This window comes from Tubulanus polymorphus, chromosome 4 (assembly GCF_964204645.1).
Source record: "Tubulanus polymorphus chromosome 4, tnTubPoly1.2, whole genome shotgun sequence".
Classification (NCBI taxonomy): Eukaryota; Metazoa; Nemertea; class Palaeonemertea; order Tubulaniformes; family Tubulanidae; genus Tubulanus; species Tubulanus polymorphus.
Genome location: NC_134028.1, coordinates 18859626 through 18876730, shown reverse-complemented (window position 1 = coordinate 18876730; position 17105 = coordinate 18859626). Strand labels below are relative to the sequence as shown.

Sequence of the window (17105 nt, the reverse complement as noted above, 5' to 3'; positions counted from 1 at the left end):
AACACGGAAGTAAAATGGATGATGATCACGACATATACGAATATGCTTCAAACATTTCCATAATATAGAGAGGAAAAACAGTACTTAGTAAAAATAATCACATAAACGGTAACTAAAGCATTTACAACTTAATAAACTGGACTCACACTCTACCGCAGAGGTCGTGACATCTACCGCAGAGATTCAGAATTACGATTTAGACCGGACCTGGTACCAGTTTCTGTCCACACATATAGATTTAGACCGGTACAAATTTTGGACCGGACCTGGTTCGCTCTTTTAGACCGTGCCAAATTAGACCGGTCTAAACTAGACCGTTTGAACGGTATTTTTGCCCGTGTGAACGCTTGGCCCGGTCTAAATTGGACCGGACCAAATTTAGACCGGTCTAAATTTCGTCGTGTGAACGCACCCATATTCACATCTGCTTATCTCAAAATTTTCAAAAAATCAATGAAAGAAATATTCATTACAAGGGTATTAACCATATTAATCAAGTAACTCTTCCTTTTATCATTCATTATTTTTTTTTCTTAAGATTCCTTCAGTATTCAAGCTTCGGCTTTTGTTGGTATCATTGCTGTTGTATTAGAATTGTATAGGCCTGCTGTAATGATAAATATTTTTACATACACGTTTTTGTTTATTTCTGTAATATTGAATTTTATTCAGGAATAAAGATGATGAAACAAAAAAGTGTTAGGAAGTGTGACCATGCCATAAATTTAATGTCCGAATGCAACTTTAAAGCCAAAAAAGCACCATAGGCCTAAAAACTTGCTTATTTACAGAATTTCACTTAATATATCAACGATTAGACATACATGGTTCCACTATAATCGGTCATGTGCCTCCGTAGCCTAATGGATATGGCATCGGCCTCCTAAGCCGGGGGTTGCGGGTTCGAGTCCCGCCGGGGGTATTTTGGTCAATCTTACTTAGGTCTGAACTTTGATTTTAAAACGATGAAGCATTTCGGGGTTTTTCTGTTCTAATACACTAACCACAACTAAAATGATGACTTGTTGACATGTACCATTTCAGCTGATTTGTAATCCCCTTGATACGTGCTACGGAGTTTGAATGTGTTTAAAATACATGATATACAACGTTGGATATAACCGTGTCTGTTACAATTCACGCGATAATTTGGTCTGATAACTTGCATAGTTACCTTTCTTCGTTTCAGCCATCATTTAGATTCACTTATTAGCGTGCGTAAAGTTTGTTAGCGACGTTATTATTATGTTCTGCAGGGGTGGATCCAGGAATTTTGAAAGGGGGCGCATTTCTGAAAAAAAACCTTTAATCGGATGCGAAGCCGAAAGTGCGAGCGCTGCCGGCGCGACGCCCGTGAACAGGGCTCTCTCCCAGAGAAACTGGTAAAAAGGAGTGTTAAAATGTATACTGAAAGCCTGCAGTACAAATTGTACTGCAGCAATAAGGTAGTTCTAAGTCTTTCTTTCTATTGAACTTGAATATGAAAATGATAAATTTGCGAACATGATGTAGGGCAGGAGTTCGACGGTTTTGGTCCATTGATGCTCTATGAAATTATCTGCATCGTGCTGGCGGTTTTTTTCATAATATTTCAGTACAGTTTGTTACCTGTTCGTGTCGGTGTTAGCCGAAAAAATCTTTTCGTCTGATGGCATATTTTATCATAATCCTTTATGTACTAAAAATACCCACTGAAACTGTATAATTTAGAAAAAATGCTAAAACATTATTGAATTCGCCCCTGAGGCAAAACGGCAGTAAGTTTTTCGGTTCATTGAAATATCTTAGACAGGATTTGTTCCGATTTCCTATATTCACGAATCAATCTTTTGACGAGAGCCAGTATTCTGACGGGACCGAACATTATTTAAAAAAGAAATTAGTTTCTTCATTCCCTATTCCCTGTATACGTAAGTCTTAATCATTCCTAACCGGGGTTGCGTGATTGTATGATTCTATTTAATCACGTTCTGCGTAGATCTAATTGTGATTCCATGAAATATTCGTTGAATCTCGAAACTTATTTTGCATCTGCCGTCGGAAATCAGACAGTTGGTCTTTACTAAGGTGAAAGTCTCCAAAGGGGGATGACTTTTTTATCTGACGTAGACTAACCTATTCATTTCAATAGTTCTTTGCGAATATTCGAATGTATCGTTACGTGATTGCTTTTTTTAGAAAATCAGGCGACGCCTTGTTGTACGGAATCGTGCAAACATTATTGAGACATTTTTTGGCTGTTTTGAATGTTTTTAGTGAAATATATTTCAATTTGAATTTGAAATTTGCTTTTCGTATGGTACACCAGTCAATCCATCCCTCTAGCATTCTTAGCATCGGTTCAATGCTAAATAGGCTATATTTCAATTGTAGTGTCATACATCATATAGTCCCTGTTTCTTGGGTGTTATTTTCATAAAATAATCTGTGCGTTTATAACCACTTATACTTAAATCATATACACTTAAATCAGAATTCATCTCGTCTGTTTCGTCTGGTGCCGTTTTGCGTTTAAGTTGCTAAATGTTGTTTTTAATCATTGAAGCCATGGAACATAATCGATGTGCACGTCTGGCAATTAATCATTATTTTTGTAAAGTAACATGATAGCCTATTCTTGATGAGAAGAGTTTCGATTCTATCTAGATTGCTGGGGTAAATATCGTATATTGAACTCGCAGATGCATGATATCTAATAATTGTTTCGTCTTTTCTCTGCCAGGATAACCCGCGTTGAGCTAGGATATACAGGCATAACCAATGATACAGTGCACGTACTGTTCCCTAAACTGGCTAAATTACCTCATTTACAGTATATAGGCTTACAAGGCAACAGGCTTGATACCAGGATTATATCTAGATTTGTACAGGTAAGAAAGTATTTGACAACGTTTCCCCAACAGAGGACAAATCAAAAACGTGCGAACACGATTAGGCGAAAAAAGATTGGCTGATTGGGTGGTAGGAAAAGCCAAGCCGGAAAATGGATATACAGCCACCCGTTGCACAAGGGTCAGTATCATGGGTTGTAGGTACTGCGAAAGTGATAATGTGTTAAATCCAGGGTTTATAGAATAATAGTATCTGGATTTGACATCATCGTTTTGCAGTAGGCCCCTCATTTGAAATAATTACTCCAAGCTACAGCTCTGTGGTGACTGGTTCGGGACATCTAAAAAGAATTTCTGTATACGGTTAGAGGAACAGTAGACAATTTTCACATTGGCCCCTTTTGGTTTTCTCGCACGAGAATTCAAAACTTGTGGTTTTCTCGCGCGAGAATTCTAAATTTTTGGTTTTCTCGCGCGTGAATTCTAAAAGTTTGGTTTTCCCACGTGAAAATTCTATACTTTGGTTTGAAAAATTTTTCTGAACGACTAGAGGCTAGATAATGAATTGGTTAACATAGGCCCATTTTTTGGTTTTCTCTCGCGGAAAAACAAAACCTTTTGAATCACACGCGAAAAACTGATATGTCAACCAAAAGCTTTGAATTCTCGCGCGAGAAAACCAAACTTTTTTAATGTGAGCCAGCCCCTGTGATTCGTCGCCTCACGCGGTTCTCTGCGACCCGCAGTCAACATTAGACGCAAAAATACCAAATTTACTGGCAAGAAAGTTGCTCGGGAAAATGAGAGAGAATTTATCTTTTAGCCTTCTTTAAACCATAATTGTTGAGTATCTTATGCACACTGAAATATATGTATATTTTCTGAAATATCTGAATTCACATGATTCTTGGAATTCGATCTTTTTCAGTTCTTGCAACACAGGAATCAGTTCCCGCAACTGAGATGGGTGGATTTGCGTAATAACCACAATATATATACCTTACCGAGACTATTCCTGGAACTATTGAGAGAACGATGGAAATCAGTAACGTACATGCCCTCGTTCAGGGATCTTTCAGAGGGGCGCACTGTTATCATGAACGATGGTTCTACTTCGCTTAACGTATAAATCAGTATTACACCATACACCGGACTTTATATCAACGGTATATATGACCGTTTAATTTGCGAGTATTACACCGTACACCGGACTTTAAATCAACGATGCCCGTTTAATTTGCGTTATCCGCCAAATAGGAAAATCGCTTTCATCTTAACACACTCACTCATTTACCTGTTGACGCTACTGCACCACTAGTAGCAAAAGCCCGTACTTCAAATAATCCTTCGAAATACTATATTCATGTATTTGTCTTTATGTTTACCTTTACACACACGCATGTAGGAACAAAATCATATTTGTACCATTTCTTCTTTAGTCATGCTATCTAAACGTGAAACGATCATAGGTGAAGTTTTATATGTAAATACGTATGAGTTCAATAAAATTCCAATGTAACTCGTCAACAACTAATTCCTTCCAGAAATTAAATGAATATATTCAAGATGACGTAGCCACAAGATACTTCTTTATCGTAGCTTTCATTTTGAGGTACGCGATGTATATTTTGATGGCCTTAAAATATCTAATCAATACAAACGAACCTCTATCCGTTCATGGAACTCGACACCATGGAGATTTCAATTGAGGGGATTTTAACTTACATTCGTATATACCGGGAATAAAAAAAGAGATAGCCAGCTGTCAACAATGTGCCGCATTTTTCAGTGATTTTCCATAGAAAGTCACATCAATCAAGCATAAGCATACATATCCACAGTGACACATATACAAATTATTCACGTGTCGTCACAGTGACGTCATTGGTCATCAATTAAATGCACGCGGCTGAAAATTCACATGCCTATGTACTCACTGTAAAATATAACGCGGCGAAAACCCCTTAAAACAGTTTTTCGTCGGCAGTATGTGTTACACGTCAAATGACAAAAAAAGACAGAGAAATTTGCCGATTCCTTAAAACGAAATTTCCATTGAATATACATGTATACAGTGGAACCTCGTTACAACGAACTTCACGGGACCAGAAAATGTGTTCGTTATAACCGATCGTTCGTTATATCCAGTATGAAATTAATCAAATTGTCTTATTTTGAACGAAATTCAATATTTGTTATATCCGATGAGTCGTGACGGTGTATCCGAGTTCGTTATAACGAGATTCCTCTATAGTATCTAAAATTACAATATGCACATAACAAATACGACTACGTTTACTGTTATACTGAGTGAAATAAAGATATCTTATATAATACGTAATATTACCAAATTGTTGTACCGACTGCTCAGTCGTTACTGGATGTATCGCCGTGAAAGTTTGGTAGATCTGGATGTCTGTTATTGCTTGGGATGGTTTTCTTTGAAATCCATTCTGCCAAATGTTTGTAGATTCTCATACTTTTCATAGAGGGCGCACGGGTCTGCTGGTCAGCCACTGACTTGAACCGCCACTGATGTCAGTCATATGAAACCTAAAAATTTTCTTGTTGCCAATTTCTCAAAAATCAAGGAGTTTTCAAGAACTTTTGGGCATTTTGTTCAAATTCAAGGATATTCAAGGACTTTGGTTTATGAGTTTTCAAGGAATCAAGGTGTCGTTGGCACCCTGTGTTTTCTATCGGCCAATTGTGACAATCCTGATATCCCTGATTTGACTTCCATAGGATAGTGAATCACTAAGACCAAGTCTTGACCAGACAGCATATCCAAAATACAAATTCAAACTAAAGGCACGCTAGTGCAGTTATTCACAAAACCCAGCTCTATAAACCTCATCGCTCTATCAGAATTGAGGAGTTTCACCGCCACCTAAATCTCATTTCATGATTTCGAAATGGAATGGGTATCACACACAGACACATTCGTTTGAGTTGAGGCAACACACGTTAATCTAACCAAAAAATAGATCTTGGGAGACTTTCTGTGCAAGCATTACGTTGGTCTAGGTCCGGGAAATCTCTCAGCTCCACTGCGTCGCGTCGAGGCTATACTAGGTCTAGTTCCAATAACCAAGCCCCGATGCTCTGCCCAAGTGAGAACACCACTGAAAGGACGAAAAACCGGGATGAAAAAGGTGGTTCTGAGTGATTAGATGCGATAGTTTGACTCGAATAGTAAGGCCACAAAAATGATGCATTGTTTCTCATTAATAAAGGAAAACTGTATGCACAAAAGTGACCAGACAGGCAGCATTTTATCTTTATTTTTTTCCATTAAAAAGTATGATTCATTTTCCATCAGGCCGGCCTTTATTTATGTTTAAAAAAGTTTCTAATGAAAATTTCTAAATAAAGAAAAATTAAAAGTACAGGATATGGTTTTGAGAAAATCTTACTGTTTGTCAAATAGTAAATAGTACAGTAGGTCTGTAGGTCTTGTTTGATTACCAGATGTTGGATCATTCCTAACTTCCTGTTTTTCCCAATTTTCGAGGATACGTCAACTTTTCATAGAGGACGCACGGGTCTGCTGGTCAGCCAATGACTTGAACCGCCACTGCTGTCAGTCATAAAACCTAAAAATTTTCTTATTGCCAATTTCTCAAAAATCAAGGAGTTTTCATGAACTTTTGGGCATTTTGTTCAAATTCAAGGATATTCAAGGACTTTGGTTTAGGAGTTTTCAAGGAATCAAGGTGTCGTTGGCACCCTGTGTTTTCTATCGGCCAATTGTGACAATCCTGATATCCCTGATTTGACTTCCATAGGATAGTGAATCACTAAGACCAAGTCTTGACCAGACAGCATATCCAAAATACAAATTCAAACTAAAGGCACGCCAGTGCAGTTATTCACAAAACCCAGCTCTATAAACCTCATCGCTCTATCAGAATCGAGGAGTTTCACCGCCCGTTAACCTAAATCTCATTTCATGATTTCGAGATAGAATGGGTATCACACACAGACACATTCGTTTGAGTTGAGGCAACACACGTTAATCTAACCAAAAAATAGATCTTGGGAGACTTTCTGTGCTAGCATTAAGTCGGTGTAGGTCAGGGAAATCTCTCAGCTCCACTGCCTCGCTAGGACTGTAGGTCTTGTTTGATCAACAGATGTTGGATCATTCCTAACTTCCTATTTTTCCCAATTTTCGAGGATACGTCAACTATTCAACTATTTTTCTAAAAAGCCAGGGTGGAAACAATAAGCAAGAGACTCCGCCTAGTTAAGCTGCCAGACCTTGGATTAATCCTAACTACCGTTGCTTTTACTTCCCGTGGCTACGAATAAACTTTGATAGATATCAAAGAAACGCCATTAGAATGGGAAGTTATGATTCAATCTCGTGAAAATACTAATGAATTGTTATGAACTAAAAATCTAAAAGTTAATGAAAACATATTCTCCAAATCCAATACAAAAATCATCGCCATTCGCACGAACAAAATATAAGTTACCTTATCTCTACAAACTAATTATGATTTTTATATTACAACTTCAATACAATGATTTTTTGACAAATAATTCAAGTTATAATTGTTCGTTTGCCCCCTTAGCTAACAGAAATACACACAATCATTTCGACTTAGTCGTAATGATGCACATGGAGTGGACGGACAAGTCTGCATACCAGTCGATGTTACGGGTTCCAGAACAACGGCTAGATACAAGACTAGAACTAGCGTTGTAGTAGTTTCGAATCCCGAGCTCACGCTATTCGGCATCTGATTTTTAAACAAGTAATAGTTTCCATGTATATTACTTATTGTCCCGGGTTATTTTCATCATTAAAATAAGAACTCTTAACTCCATGCCCGGCCGGCAGCATTTTACTTCTACGATTTTTACCGTTAATTAATCTGACTATTAATGAGAAACAAGGTATCATTTTCTTGCCTGAGAGACCTCACATGGTTAGAATATACTTAGACTAGTTGCCTGTCCATTTCTGGATAGAAAACAGGTAACCATGCAGTCTAGAATGTGTCGATGATAATCCTGCTCACAACAACGCTAATGTGAACCTACCGAACCAATGAGAGACTAAATAATGTCCAGCCCCTGAACTTCCTTGAACAAAAAATAATAAACTATATGTTCCATATAAAAAAATGATGTCTTTTATTATCATAATACTCTGTCTTAATATGAAATAATAACACAGATAAGCCTGTGTAACCAAAGACAGTAGAAACTAAGATGGAACAGGCGGCGCTCCACGCACTCCGACGTGAACTATGTGAGAAAAAAACTAATTGAGAGCAGGCCAGGGGTGATATGATTTTGAATGTATAAGGTTTTCTAAGTCAGAACCTCGCCTCTGCTTTCAATCGGTCCCAATAAGAAATCAGTAAAATCACGTTGAACTTCCCGATTCCGACTCCTGTTCCTGGCTTGAAATCGATGAAACCGCAATCAACAGTCCTTTAATTGGTTGTGGTTAGAGTATTAGAATAGAAAATAAACCCGCATTATTTCCGTATTTAAATCATTTGTAGATGTTAATTTAATATTCCGCGTAGGAGTAATTAAGTAGTTTTCAGAAAACGGTTGCAAACGGTTGCTTATTCAAAGTTGGACTTTTAAGTCGGAGTGTTTTTCTTGGTCTCAAACTACATGTATCCGACAGTTTACACATGGTCTACCGTTCTCTGTAGTGGGCAGGGACGGGTATAAGCTCAACTGTTCCACATCTCCCCATTACTTTTTGCCATGAAGGTAATGAAAATAGCAGACCTGGCAGGAACAGATTTCAAATTTTATTGCAGTTTACAAAAATGACCACCAGCTGATTATGAGCAGTTTACAAAAATGACCACCAGCTGAGTATGAGAAACAACGTATCGTTTATGCGTATCAAGTATGAATATACAAAAACTGATGATTTCGGCTGATATCGATGAAAACTCACATGATCATAATAAACAGTTCATTTCTATTGTAAGTCGCAGTTCTTTGCGCTGATTTTAGTTCTATGTGCTTAGCAAAAATAGTCTTTATGAATTTTTGGCATTAGATATATAGGTTTAAAACCCCCTTGATTGAATTGAGATACGGATACGAAATCCATTTATTACGGTAATTTTCCGTGAGGCTTTAGGTGCCTTCTAAAATGATTTCGTCTTGTTGTAGCCCTAGGGGTGCTGTTAATTGATAACATTAAATCAAAGAAATGGACAACAGCTCACTAACATGTATCTAATACAGTACGATGATTTTAATAATTGAAACTTGGGCCAGGTAACAATCATAATTGCATTGTCACCATGTCCATCAAAATCTTTTAATTCGGGTCGGTTTATATTCGGATTTTCACATATTTCGAACTAAAATTCAAGTCCCATAACTAGGTTGTTTACGTTCAAATGAGAATACATTATTCACATTTCGTTCAATGGAGACAAAATTTCCCATCCCCGACTGGTGATCAGAATTAAGCAAATTTTCTAATCAACTTTTGGGCAACTGTTATATTATGTTTAATCGTTTTTATTTTGATTATTTTCCAGTTGTTGTTTGTTTATATATTTTTGCTTTGTTTTTTAGTCCTTATGAATCCGTAAATAAATGATTTCTCTGATTGATAAAATAAAATTCAAGGTGAAAAATTATTTCATTACTGCAGTAACCCTCGCATAAGTCGTAGGCCTATTATTTTGGACTAGCAAAGCAAATCCGATAGAAAAATCCGACTATCGGCAAATGACAGGTGTTTATTTATTTACTATTTCAACATTAATATCCTGGTTATGATGAAGCCTATTTTTAACGTCTGAAAGAAATGTGTAATTTTATACATGATTAATAAATGATCCAACTTTGAGACAACAATTTGAATACATTTAACATTTTGGGACCACACCACGACATCGAGTTTCCGACTAGTAAAATCCGACTATGGGACAGAAATTTACTTGAAAATACGATGAAAAAAACGGGTCCTCTAAATTTATAAGACTTTTCCGTTTACCCGACTTCTCCGGATCCGACTTATGCAAGGTTTACTGAGTATGGTTTCTTCAATTACTTAGCGGTTCAGCCGTGGTAGTTGGTCCAATTCTCTAAATTCTGTGTATTCTATTTTCCACGGCCAGAACCAAAAATCTACTATTGGGGTTTAATTAAACAGCGGCAATGACGTAGCAAGAGCGGCAATTACAGTTCTGGAAGCTATGATTGTAAACCCGCATGGACCATCCTCGCTTGCCAGGGGTCCGGTATCACTCCCGAACTCGCTTCCACCAGCCCCCTGGCCTCACGAAGCGTGATTTCATTACTGGCGCTCCAACGACTCGTGAGGTCAAGGGGTTCGGGGAACAGCTTTAGCGTAGTGGGTTCGAATCCCTTGACGGGTGAAGATGGCATGGACAGGCCGCTAAGTATAAATTGCGCTCGAAGCATAATATGGGATTCGAACCTACTCTCAATGTACATGTATTGCATTAGCTCGTCAAAAGATTCCGTTCACAGGCAAACGTCAACCAAATTGCTACCAAATTGCCAAACTCGTGACTGCTAGAATCAGCTTTAACATTCACCATCAATTACCGTGCCTCGGAATGCGAAACCAGTTCTGTTGTCGGACACCAGCGCCAACTACGCGTCCAATAAAAAAGCACAGCCGAGTTTAAACCACCTTGCAAATTACTTCATAACATTTTAGTTCCATGTTTCAGCAGTTCTTTAAGGGGGTCAAGGTAAAACGACCCATCCTCGATTGTCAGGGTTTGATTACCGCCCACTGGAGCTCACCATTATACATGTAGAAACCCTTAATTAAATAGACCAATGGTTTGTAATGGCGTTAATTCGATATTGCAACATACAAATGCAACACTTCGGACAATGTGAAATCGTCGAGTAAAGCAGTCGATTGATCCGACTAGAGGAAACAATGTACACGATCAATTACAAACAAATGATTTCCGTCAAGTGGGTACATTTAATTTATTTATCACTTGTATTTCAAACAGTTCAAGCTTTTTGGGCATTTTTCCAGGCTTGTAATGGACCATGATGGGGTTTGTATTGCGCTACTACACCATCTGGAACTAGGCGACCATCAGCTCTCATTTCCTCGTAATCCTTTTTGTCCCATTTTGTGAATCCCCATTTTCTCGAAACGTAGATCTACAGAAAAGAGAAGGGTCACAAAAATGTATGCACACCATTAAAAACATGTTCATGTTTGAATAATGAATGAGACATCTTTGTCCCGTTTAGCGACATGGTTCTGGAGTATTATAGTGGTCAGTTAGAAAATGCATTTGCGCGAGTTTAGCGTACATTTAAGGGTGACCTAATTATTTCTTATTTTTAACAAACACACTAACCATTCATATTGTCAGTTTAATTGAATTTCAATTCAAAATATAGTCAAGCCTTAATTAGTTTATCTTTCGAAGGTTGCATATTCCATAAAACACTGTAGATCCCATCTAAGAGGGCTGATTTTGGTAAAAAGTGGCTGCCATTCGGCCACCTTGATCTGATCGGGCTAACATTTTGGTCTGTGTCTTTAATAGATCCACGTACATACATAAATATCAATCCATGTGCCGTAGAGCATATTTCATACAGCAAAGTTCACCTTAGTGAGACATGGCCACCTCGGACTTCATCACGAAATCATTTTTCTGATTTCTCAATTCATTTTCCTATCCTTTCCGTGGATTTTGGTTCACTCAGACTAATTTGCTCGTCTCAGTTAGTCATGTGAGGTTTACTGTTACTTAACATTTAAATTAAGGGATCATTCATTTATTACGTACGCATTAAGGGAGGGGGGAGGGGTCAGTACAATTGCGTACTGTAATGCTTAATGTATACGAAAAAATGGCAGATTTTGCGTACAGAGGGGGAGGGGGGGTTGAAAATTTCAAATTTTATGCGTACGTAATTAATGAATGATCCCCAAGGTAAAGGCCACTAGCTTCTTGCCTCACAGTGTACGGAATCATCCAGTTAAATTAAATGTTAGCGTTAGCCGAATCAGAGAAAAACCCTCCATTCCTGGAATTATCAAATCAGATGAAAGCAACAATTTTATACAAGATAAGTGATATGGTACCCTTCAAATCTTCATCGACTTGGCCGAATAGGTTGTTTTGAACCATGTTTTCAATAAAAGTTTCTTGCAGCTAACTATAGACTCGATACAATGATTATGATCCAACTAGGGGTGATTTTCGTATGATAAAAGATGAGTGTAAGAAATTTATTGAAAATCATTCGACATGCCCGATTATCCAATCAGATCCGACTTGACTTCACAGTTCAGTTTAGTGGATATTGAATGAATGAACCCTTCCGTGCAAGGAAAATCTGCCAAGATTGATATTTATAAATAATAATATAATGTACGCCAACAAAGTTCACCAGAAGTGTCGTTGGCACATCCCGATCAGACATTAGTGGGCTTGAATGTAGCCCAACAATTTCCACTGTTGCCCAAAAGATTTGTACCGAAAGATGTTCAACTGAAAACACCAAACTGTACGAAGTTCATGAAACACGGTCTATGTTCTTTATAATGCCACTGTTGGGATGATTGATTCATTAGTAATGGAAAACATCGCGTTATAACAAAATTGGGGTCATAAAGAACGGTACTTTCATCAAATTTGAGTTAGATCGGGCAAATTTGTTCTCCAAAAAATGTCGGCATAAAACGGGCAATGGCAATATAACGGACATTGACTGTACATTCAAATGGATTTTCGATCACTTACCTTTTGACGTCCAGGGAACTTCATTTTAGCACGTCTCAAGGCCTCAATAACATGCTCTTTATGGTTATCGCGAGCTCGTACCGACATGATTGGCTGTCCAATATTCACTCGTGCAACAGTACCTTGCGGCTTACCAAACGCACCTCTCATACCTGTCTGAAGCCTACAATACAATACAGCAAATATATCAATAGGCAAACATGTGTCAGATACAGAATTTCAAGGAAGAAGGGTCCTCCTACAGAAATTTTTAAAAAATTAGACGTGGAGAGGCACGATCAGAGTACGTCTGACCTGGAACCAGTCCAGTCTTTCAATCAAATGCAGCAATGAACATCGATGAAACGCCATAACTAGAGTACTGCTGAAAAAGCATTGGTAAACGACGATGGCAGCTAATGCCCGTAAATCCCGTAAACAATTAGACGCAACGAACTTGATGAACTTGTGTCTGCATAACCTAAACCAAAATTCAGTACAGACTACATGTTTTGTAGTCGAATCCAACAATATTTTCAGCAGCCAAAGCGTTCTACACTACTAGACGCTATTTTTTGGTTAGATATCAATCATGCATTTTAGGATTCATTAACACCAGCGAAACCCTGTGAAAACCATTAATGCCCCACTATCTAAAAATGGGTCTGCGATGATTTCAAAAACTTTTTTAAGTGACTAGGATTCCATCTAATGAGGGATCGATGAAAGTACAACGATCTCCAAGAGGGTTAAAATAAATCTGATATGAAAGACCAGCCAATAAGCTCGTACATACCTATCAGCTCCAGCGCACGACAACATTTTATTGATTCTTAAAACGTGGAACGGATGCAGACGAATTCTGATGTGGAACGCCTCTTTACCGCACATCTTCACCAAATACTTGTTACAGCAGATACGTCCGGCTTCTAAAGCCTCCGATGACAGCTGTTCGTATTCATCAGATACGAGATGCACACACAGCGGGAAATCGTCTACGCGAGCTTTCTTTCGTCCCAAATCGTAGATACGGATTTTAGCATCTGGCACACCACGACAGAAACGCGATTTCGGGTATGGCTTGTTCTTACAATACCGGTAACTTAAATACAAAAAAAAGTCTTCATGTTTAATTCTGAAATTAAATTATCAATTCATACAAACTAGAGGTATGACTGTTTAAGTCAGCTTAACCCATTTGACCACAGTACGTCACTCGACATTCGACTTGTATCTCCGCAGAACTACACCTGTACTATACCGCCACCTATATTTTTTACCTTTGAAGGGTCAAAGGTCAAACTTTTGATCGACCAAATCTATACAGCAATAGAAAGACTGTATAATTATCTTCAAAATAACCAATGGTTGCAGTAATGCACCATTTTCAGTAGTTTTCACACTGCATCTCTACTCAATTTTTTAAGTCTTTAGCACAATTAAATATAAATTTGTGCCAAAACAATAGTTGACTATCATCGGATTATAGAACAGTCAGCTTGAGAAAAGTTGCAGGTGTTTTAAGGGATGAAATAGACGCTCAAAGCTTTGTTCATCAAAATGGGGGTTGAATATTAACCTTATGCACTTTCGCCCTAAACGTTGTTCGATAATTGTGATAGAGCAAGGTTGAGTGCTATATGTGGTTAAACCTTACAGCTGGATTGCTGCAAGAACCTCGGTGGTCTAGTGGATGAAAGACGCTACGCTAGCAATATGCTGGCCTGGGTTCAAATCCCGCTATTAGCACATTATTTTCTTGAACTATGATCTCCAAACTTGCCTTGAATTTTCTAAGTGGCGCACCTCCCTGCGCATGCGCGGCATAAATGAGCCAATCAGCGACAATATATGGTCAAATAGCAGAAGTAAACACTCTGTTGTCTATGGCTAAGAATCACCCCTAAATATCCACTGCCTTTATAGATGGAAGTGGATATTTTGCCAATGCTGCATTATTTTAGTAAACGCTATTTTTCCAATGGCTATATATAATAAGATATAGTAATACAATATTACAATAACATCATTATATTGGAATTAGGGTTAATGTTTCGATAGGGTTAGGGTTTAGAGGGTCCAGAGGGTTAGGATTAGAGTTAGGGTGAGGTTCAGGGTCCCATTTTTACCCCTAGGGATAGGGTTAGGGTAAGGTGAGGCTTTATCTAGTGAAAACTTATGGGTGGTTTTGAGTGAGCCTGGTGGTAGTGGAAAGATGTTAGGCTGATAATCTGCTGGCCCGGGTTCGAATCTCGCTCTCGGCTATTTTTTTTCTCTATCTCTTGTTCTCCAAACTTTCCTTGAATTTTCTAAGTCACGCACCTCAGTGCGCATTAGCCAATCAGAACGTGCAAGTGACAAAATAGCGTTAACAGGAATAATGCCGCATTGGCAAAATATCCACTGCCTTTAAATACACAAATTTGCTTGCACCATTTCGGCATTTTGAGAGAGGTGCGGATGATCAGCACTTTTACCATTTACCTCTAAAAACTGAGCAACGGCACCCAACTTTAACCATTTGAATAAGATGAAATAGACATTTTTTATGCATTGATGCTGCAGTTGCTGTTCACATTCAATTAATGCTTGATCCGATAATCATAGTAGTAGATGTTGATGTTCAAGATTCATCATTACTGACATTATTATTAACGAAATGATCAGTCCATGTTAAACGTTAGCGGAATGACAACAAGGAAATTTCTCACTCCGCATTGAGAATGTCTGTGAGGTAAATATCGCCAACCATAGAATTATCATAACATTATGACGGGTAGATGATAGAGAAAATATGAATAAACTCACCAGCGAGCAGGGCGACGACCCATCTTGACAAGCTAAAAATTACAATATACACACGAATTAGAACGGATTTTAACAAATTAAATAGCGCAGGAATAATTTTGCTGTATGGTGAAATAGATTGATTCGCGACAATATCCCGATTAATTCCGATTGAAAACGATTTTGTAGAGAAAATACGACGCAAACGAGCTTACTTGTAAATAACCGGAAGTGAAAGGCTTTACGATCACGTGATACGCAGTACCGGACCTAACGTCCGGGGCGTAGTCATACGGAACAGACCACTGGCGCGCGAAGGAGAGCGTTACCCGGTACGGTTCTCGGTAGAGATAATGTAATCAATTCACTATGACTGGCTTCCTGCAAAAACTCTGAAATGAAATTTGGGAAAAATAGAAGTTTATATGTATTATACATTCAAAACCCAACGAGTTGACATTCCGAGACCCAACAAGTTGAAACTGGATTTCAGGCGTTATTCGATGACTAAATCCGCTAAAAACTCATCGCCAACAAACAAAAATGTCCGGTATTTCGATCTATTGACCAGTATAATCTTACTATTAATGGAACATTATTAATGGAACTTCCTCGTTACTTCATTTCTTTAGGTTGTTTAGTTTTCGATGGACACATGCGCCGGTAACTTGTAAAATTCCAAACGCAAAACCAATCAAGGGATAGTTCCAACTGCAAATCATGCTCTATATGGGCTGTCGATATTATAATTGATTAGCAATTTGTTGATCATGTCAGTCTTCTGGATTAAACCAGTGATCCGATCAAGATCAATTTACGACACGGTCATTAAGTGCTACGTGGACACAATACACTACGAACGTACTACACAATGAATAATGCCCATGCAAGTTATACGTACCGGTACTGTTACCTACTACTATATTAGACATTAATTAATACAAACACATATAGCCATATATACAAAGACTGTCTAGCAGTAAGGTTAAGGAGGATATTCTGTATCTCGAAAAATAATTGATTGTTACATAATAGGACAATCACCCTCACAGCATTCCTGGTGTTTATATAAGGTAAGGTTTGGGATTAACGTAAATATGTTACAAGGCTTGCCCCCAAAATATCGCTGTATGATGCCAAAAAAATTTAAAGAATAGGTCAGATTTTGGGTCTTGCTCCCTCCGCTTTTTTTCTCCATTCCACATGAGGTGGCGCCGCCCCGGTTATACTATATCAAAAGTCACACGTATGCGGTTAAATAATAAGAGCAAGCGTAAATATTTTTCTTCTCGTCGATATCTTTTTTACCGTCTCCACTTCACGACACGTGAAAATAATTTTTAACCTTGAGAGCGCGTATTCTAAACAATATCAACCACACATAAAGGGATGACCAATTTCATTATTTTGGAGGTCTTTTCTACGTATAGACCGTTATTTTGAAAACATGTATGTATATAATGTACAATGCTGCATGATATAAAGCATTGATTTTCAAAGAGATCTTTTTATTCTGTGCTGATAGAAAGATTGCCTTGATAATTGAAACAACATGTGTTTTATAATGACACACTGTATACAGGTGTGTTGTAAGTACAATATTTTTCTATAGTTTTTACAAACCAGCAATCATTCATTTCTGTCATTCGTTGAATTTTTAGGTGTATTTGAAGTGACACCAACGTAAGGTTAACTTAATGCAGGTTCGCTTTTAGGTGCGTCGAAATATGTCTTTTCTTTCTTTTTGCGTATG

General features: G+C 38.0%; 1 protein-coding gene and 1 non-coding gene across 2 annotated transcripts; one reads left to right on the top strand and one right to left on the bottom strand.

The window, feature by feature from the left end:
- Positions 1–849: 849 nt before the first annotated feature.
- Trnar-ccu (transfer RNA arginine (anticodon CCU)) lies at positions 850–922 on the top strand. Its single transcript has one exon. It is a non-coding gene; the product is annotated as a tRNA-Arg (tRNA).
- Positions 923–10777: 9855 nt separating this feature from the next.
- LOC141903223 (large ribosomal subunit protein uL16-like) lies at positions 10778–15647 on the bottom strand. Its single transcript, XM_074791296.1, has 5 exons — positions 15568–15647; positions 15374–15405; positions 13362–13667; positions 12587–12749; positions 10778–10985 (listed from the first exon to the last, which is right to left on the bottom strand). Exons 2-5 carry the CDS (start codon positions 15394–15396, stop codon positions 10830–10832), a joined length of 648 nt encoding a protein of 215 aa, XP_074647397.1. The 5' UTR covers positions 15397–15405; positions 15568–15647; the 3' UTR covers positions 10778–10829.
- Between the last annotated feature and the right edge of the window lie 1458 nt (positions 15648–17105).

What these genes read in the sequence shown, in the direction of transcription:
- LOC141903223 (XM_074791296.1), bottom strand. Translation starts at nt 15,396, where the DNA reads ATGGGTCGTCGCCCTGCTCGCTG. An exon ending in GGTCGTCGCCCTGCTCGCTG is followed by an intron (nt 13,668 to 15,373) that starts GTGAGTTTATTC and finishes TTTGTATTTAAG; the next exon opens with TTACCGGTATTGTAAGAACA. An exon ending in AGTTCCCTGGACGTCAAAAG is followed by an intron (nt 10,986 to 12,586) that starts GTAAGTGATCGA and finishes TCTTTTCTGTAG; the next exon opens with ATCTACGTTTCGAGAAAATG.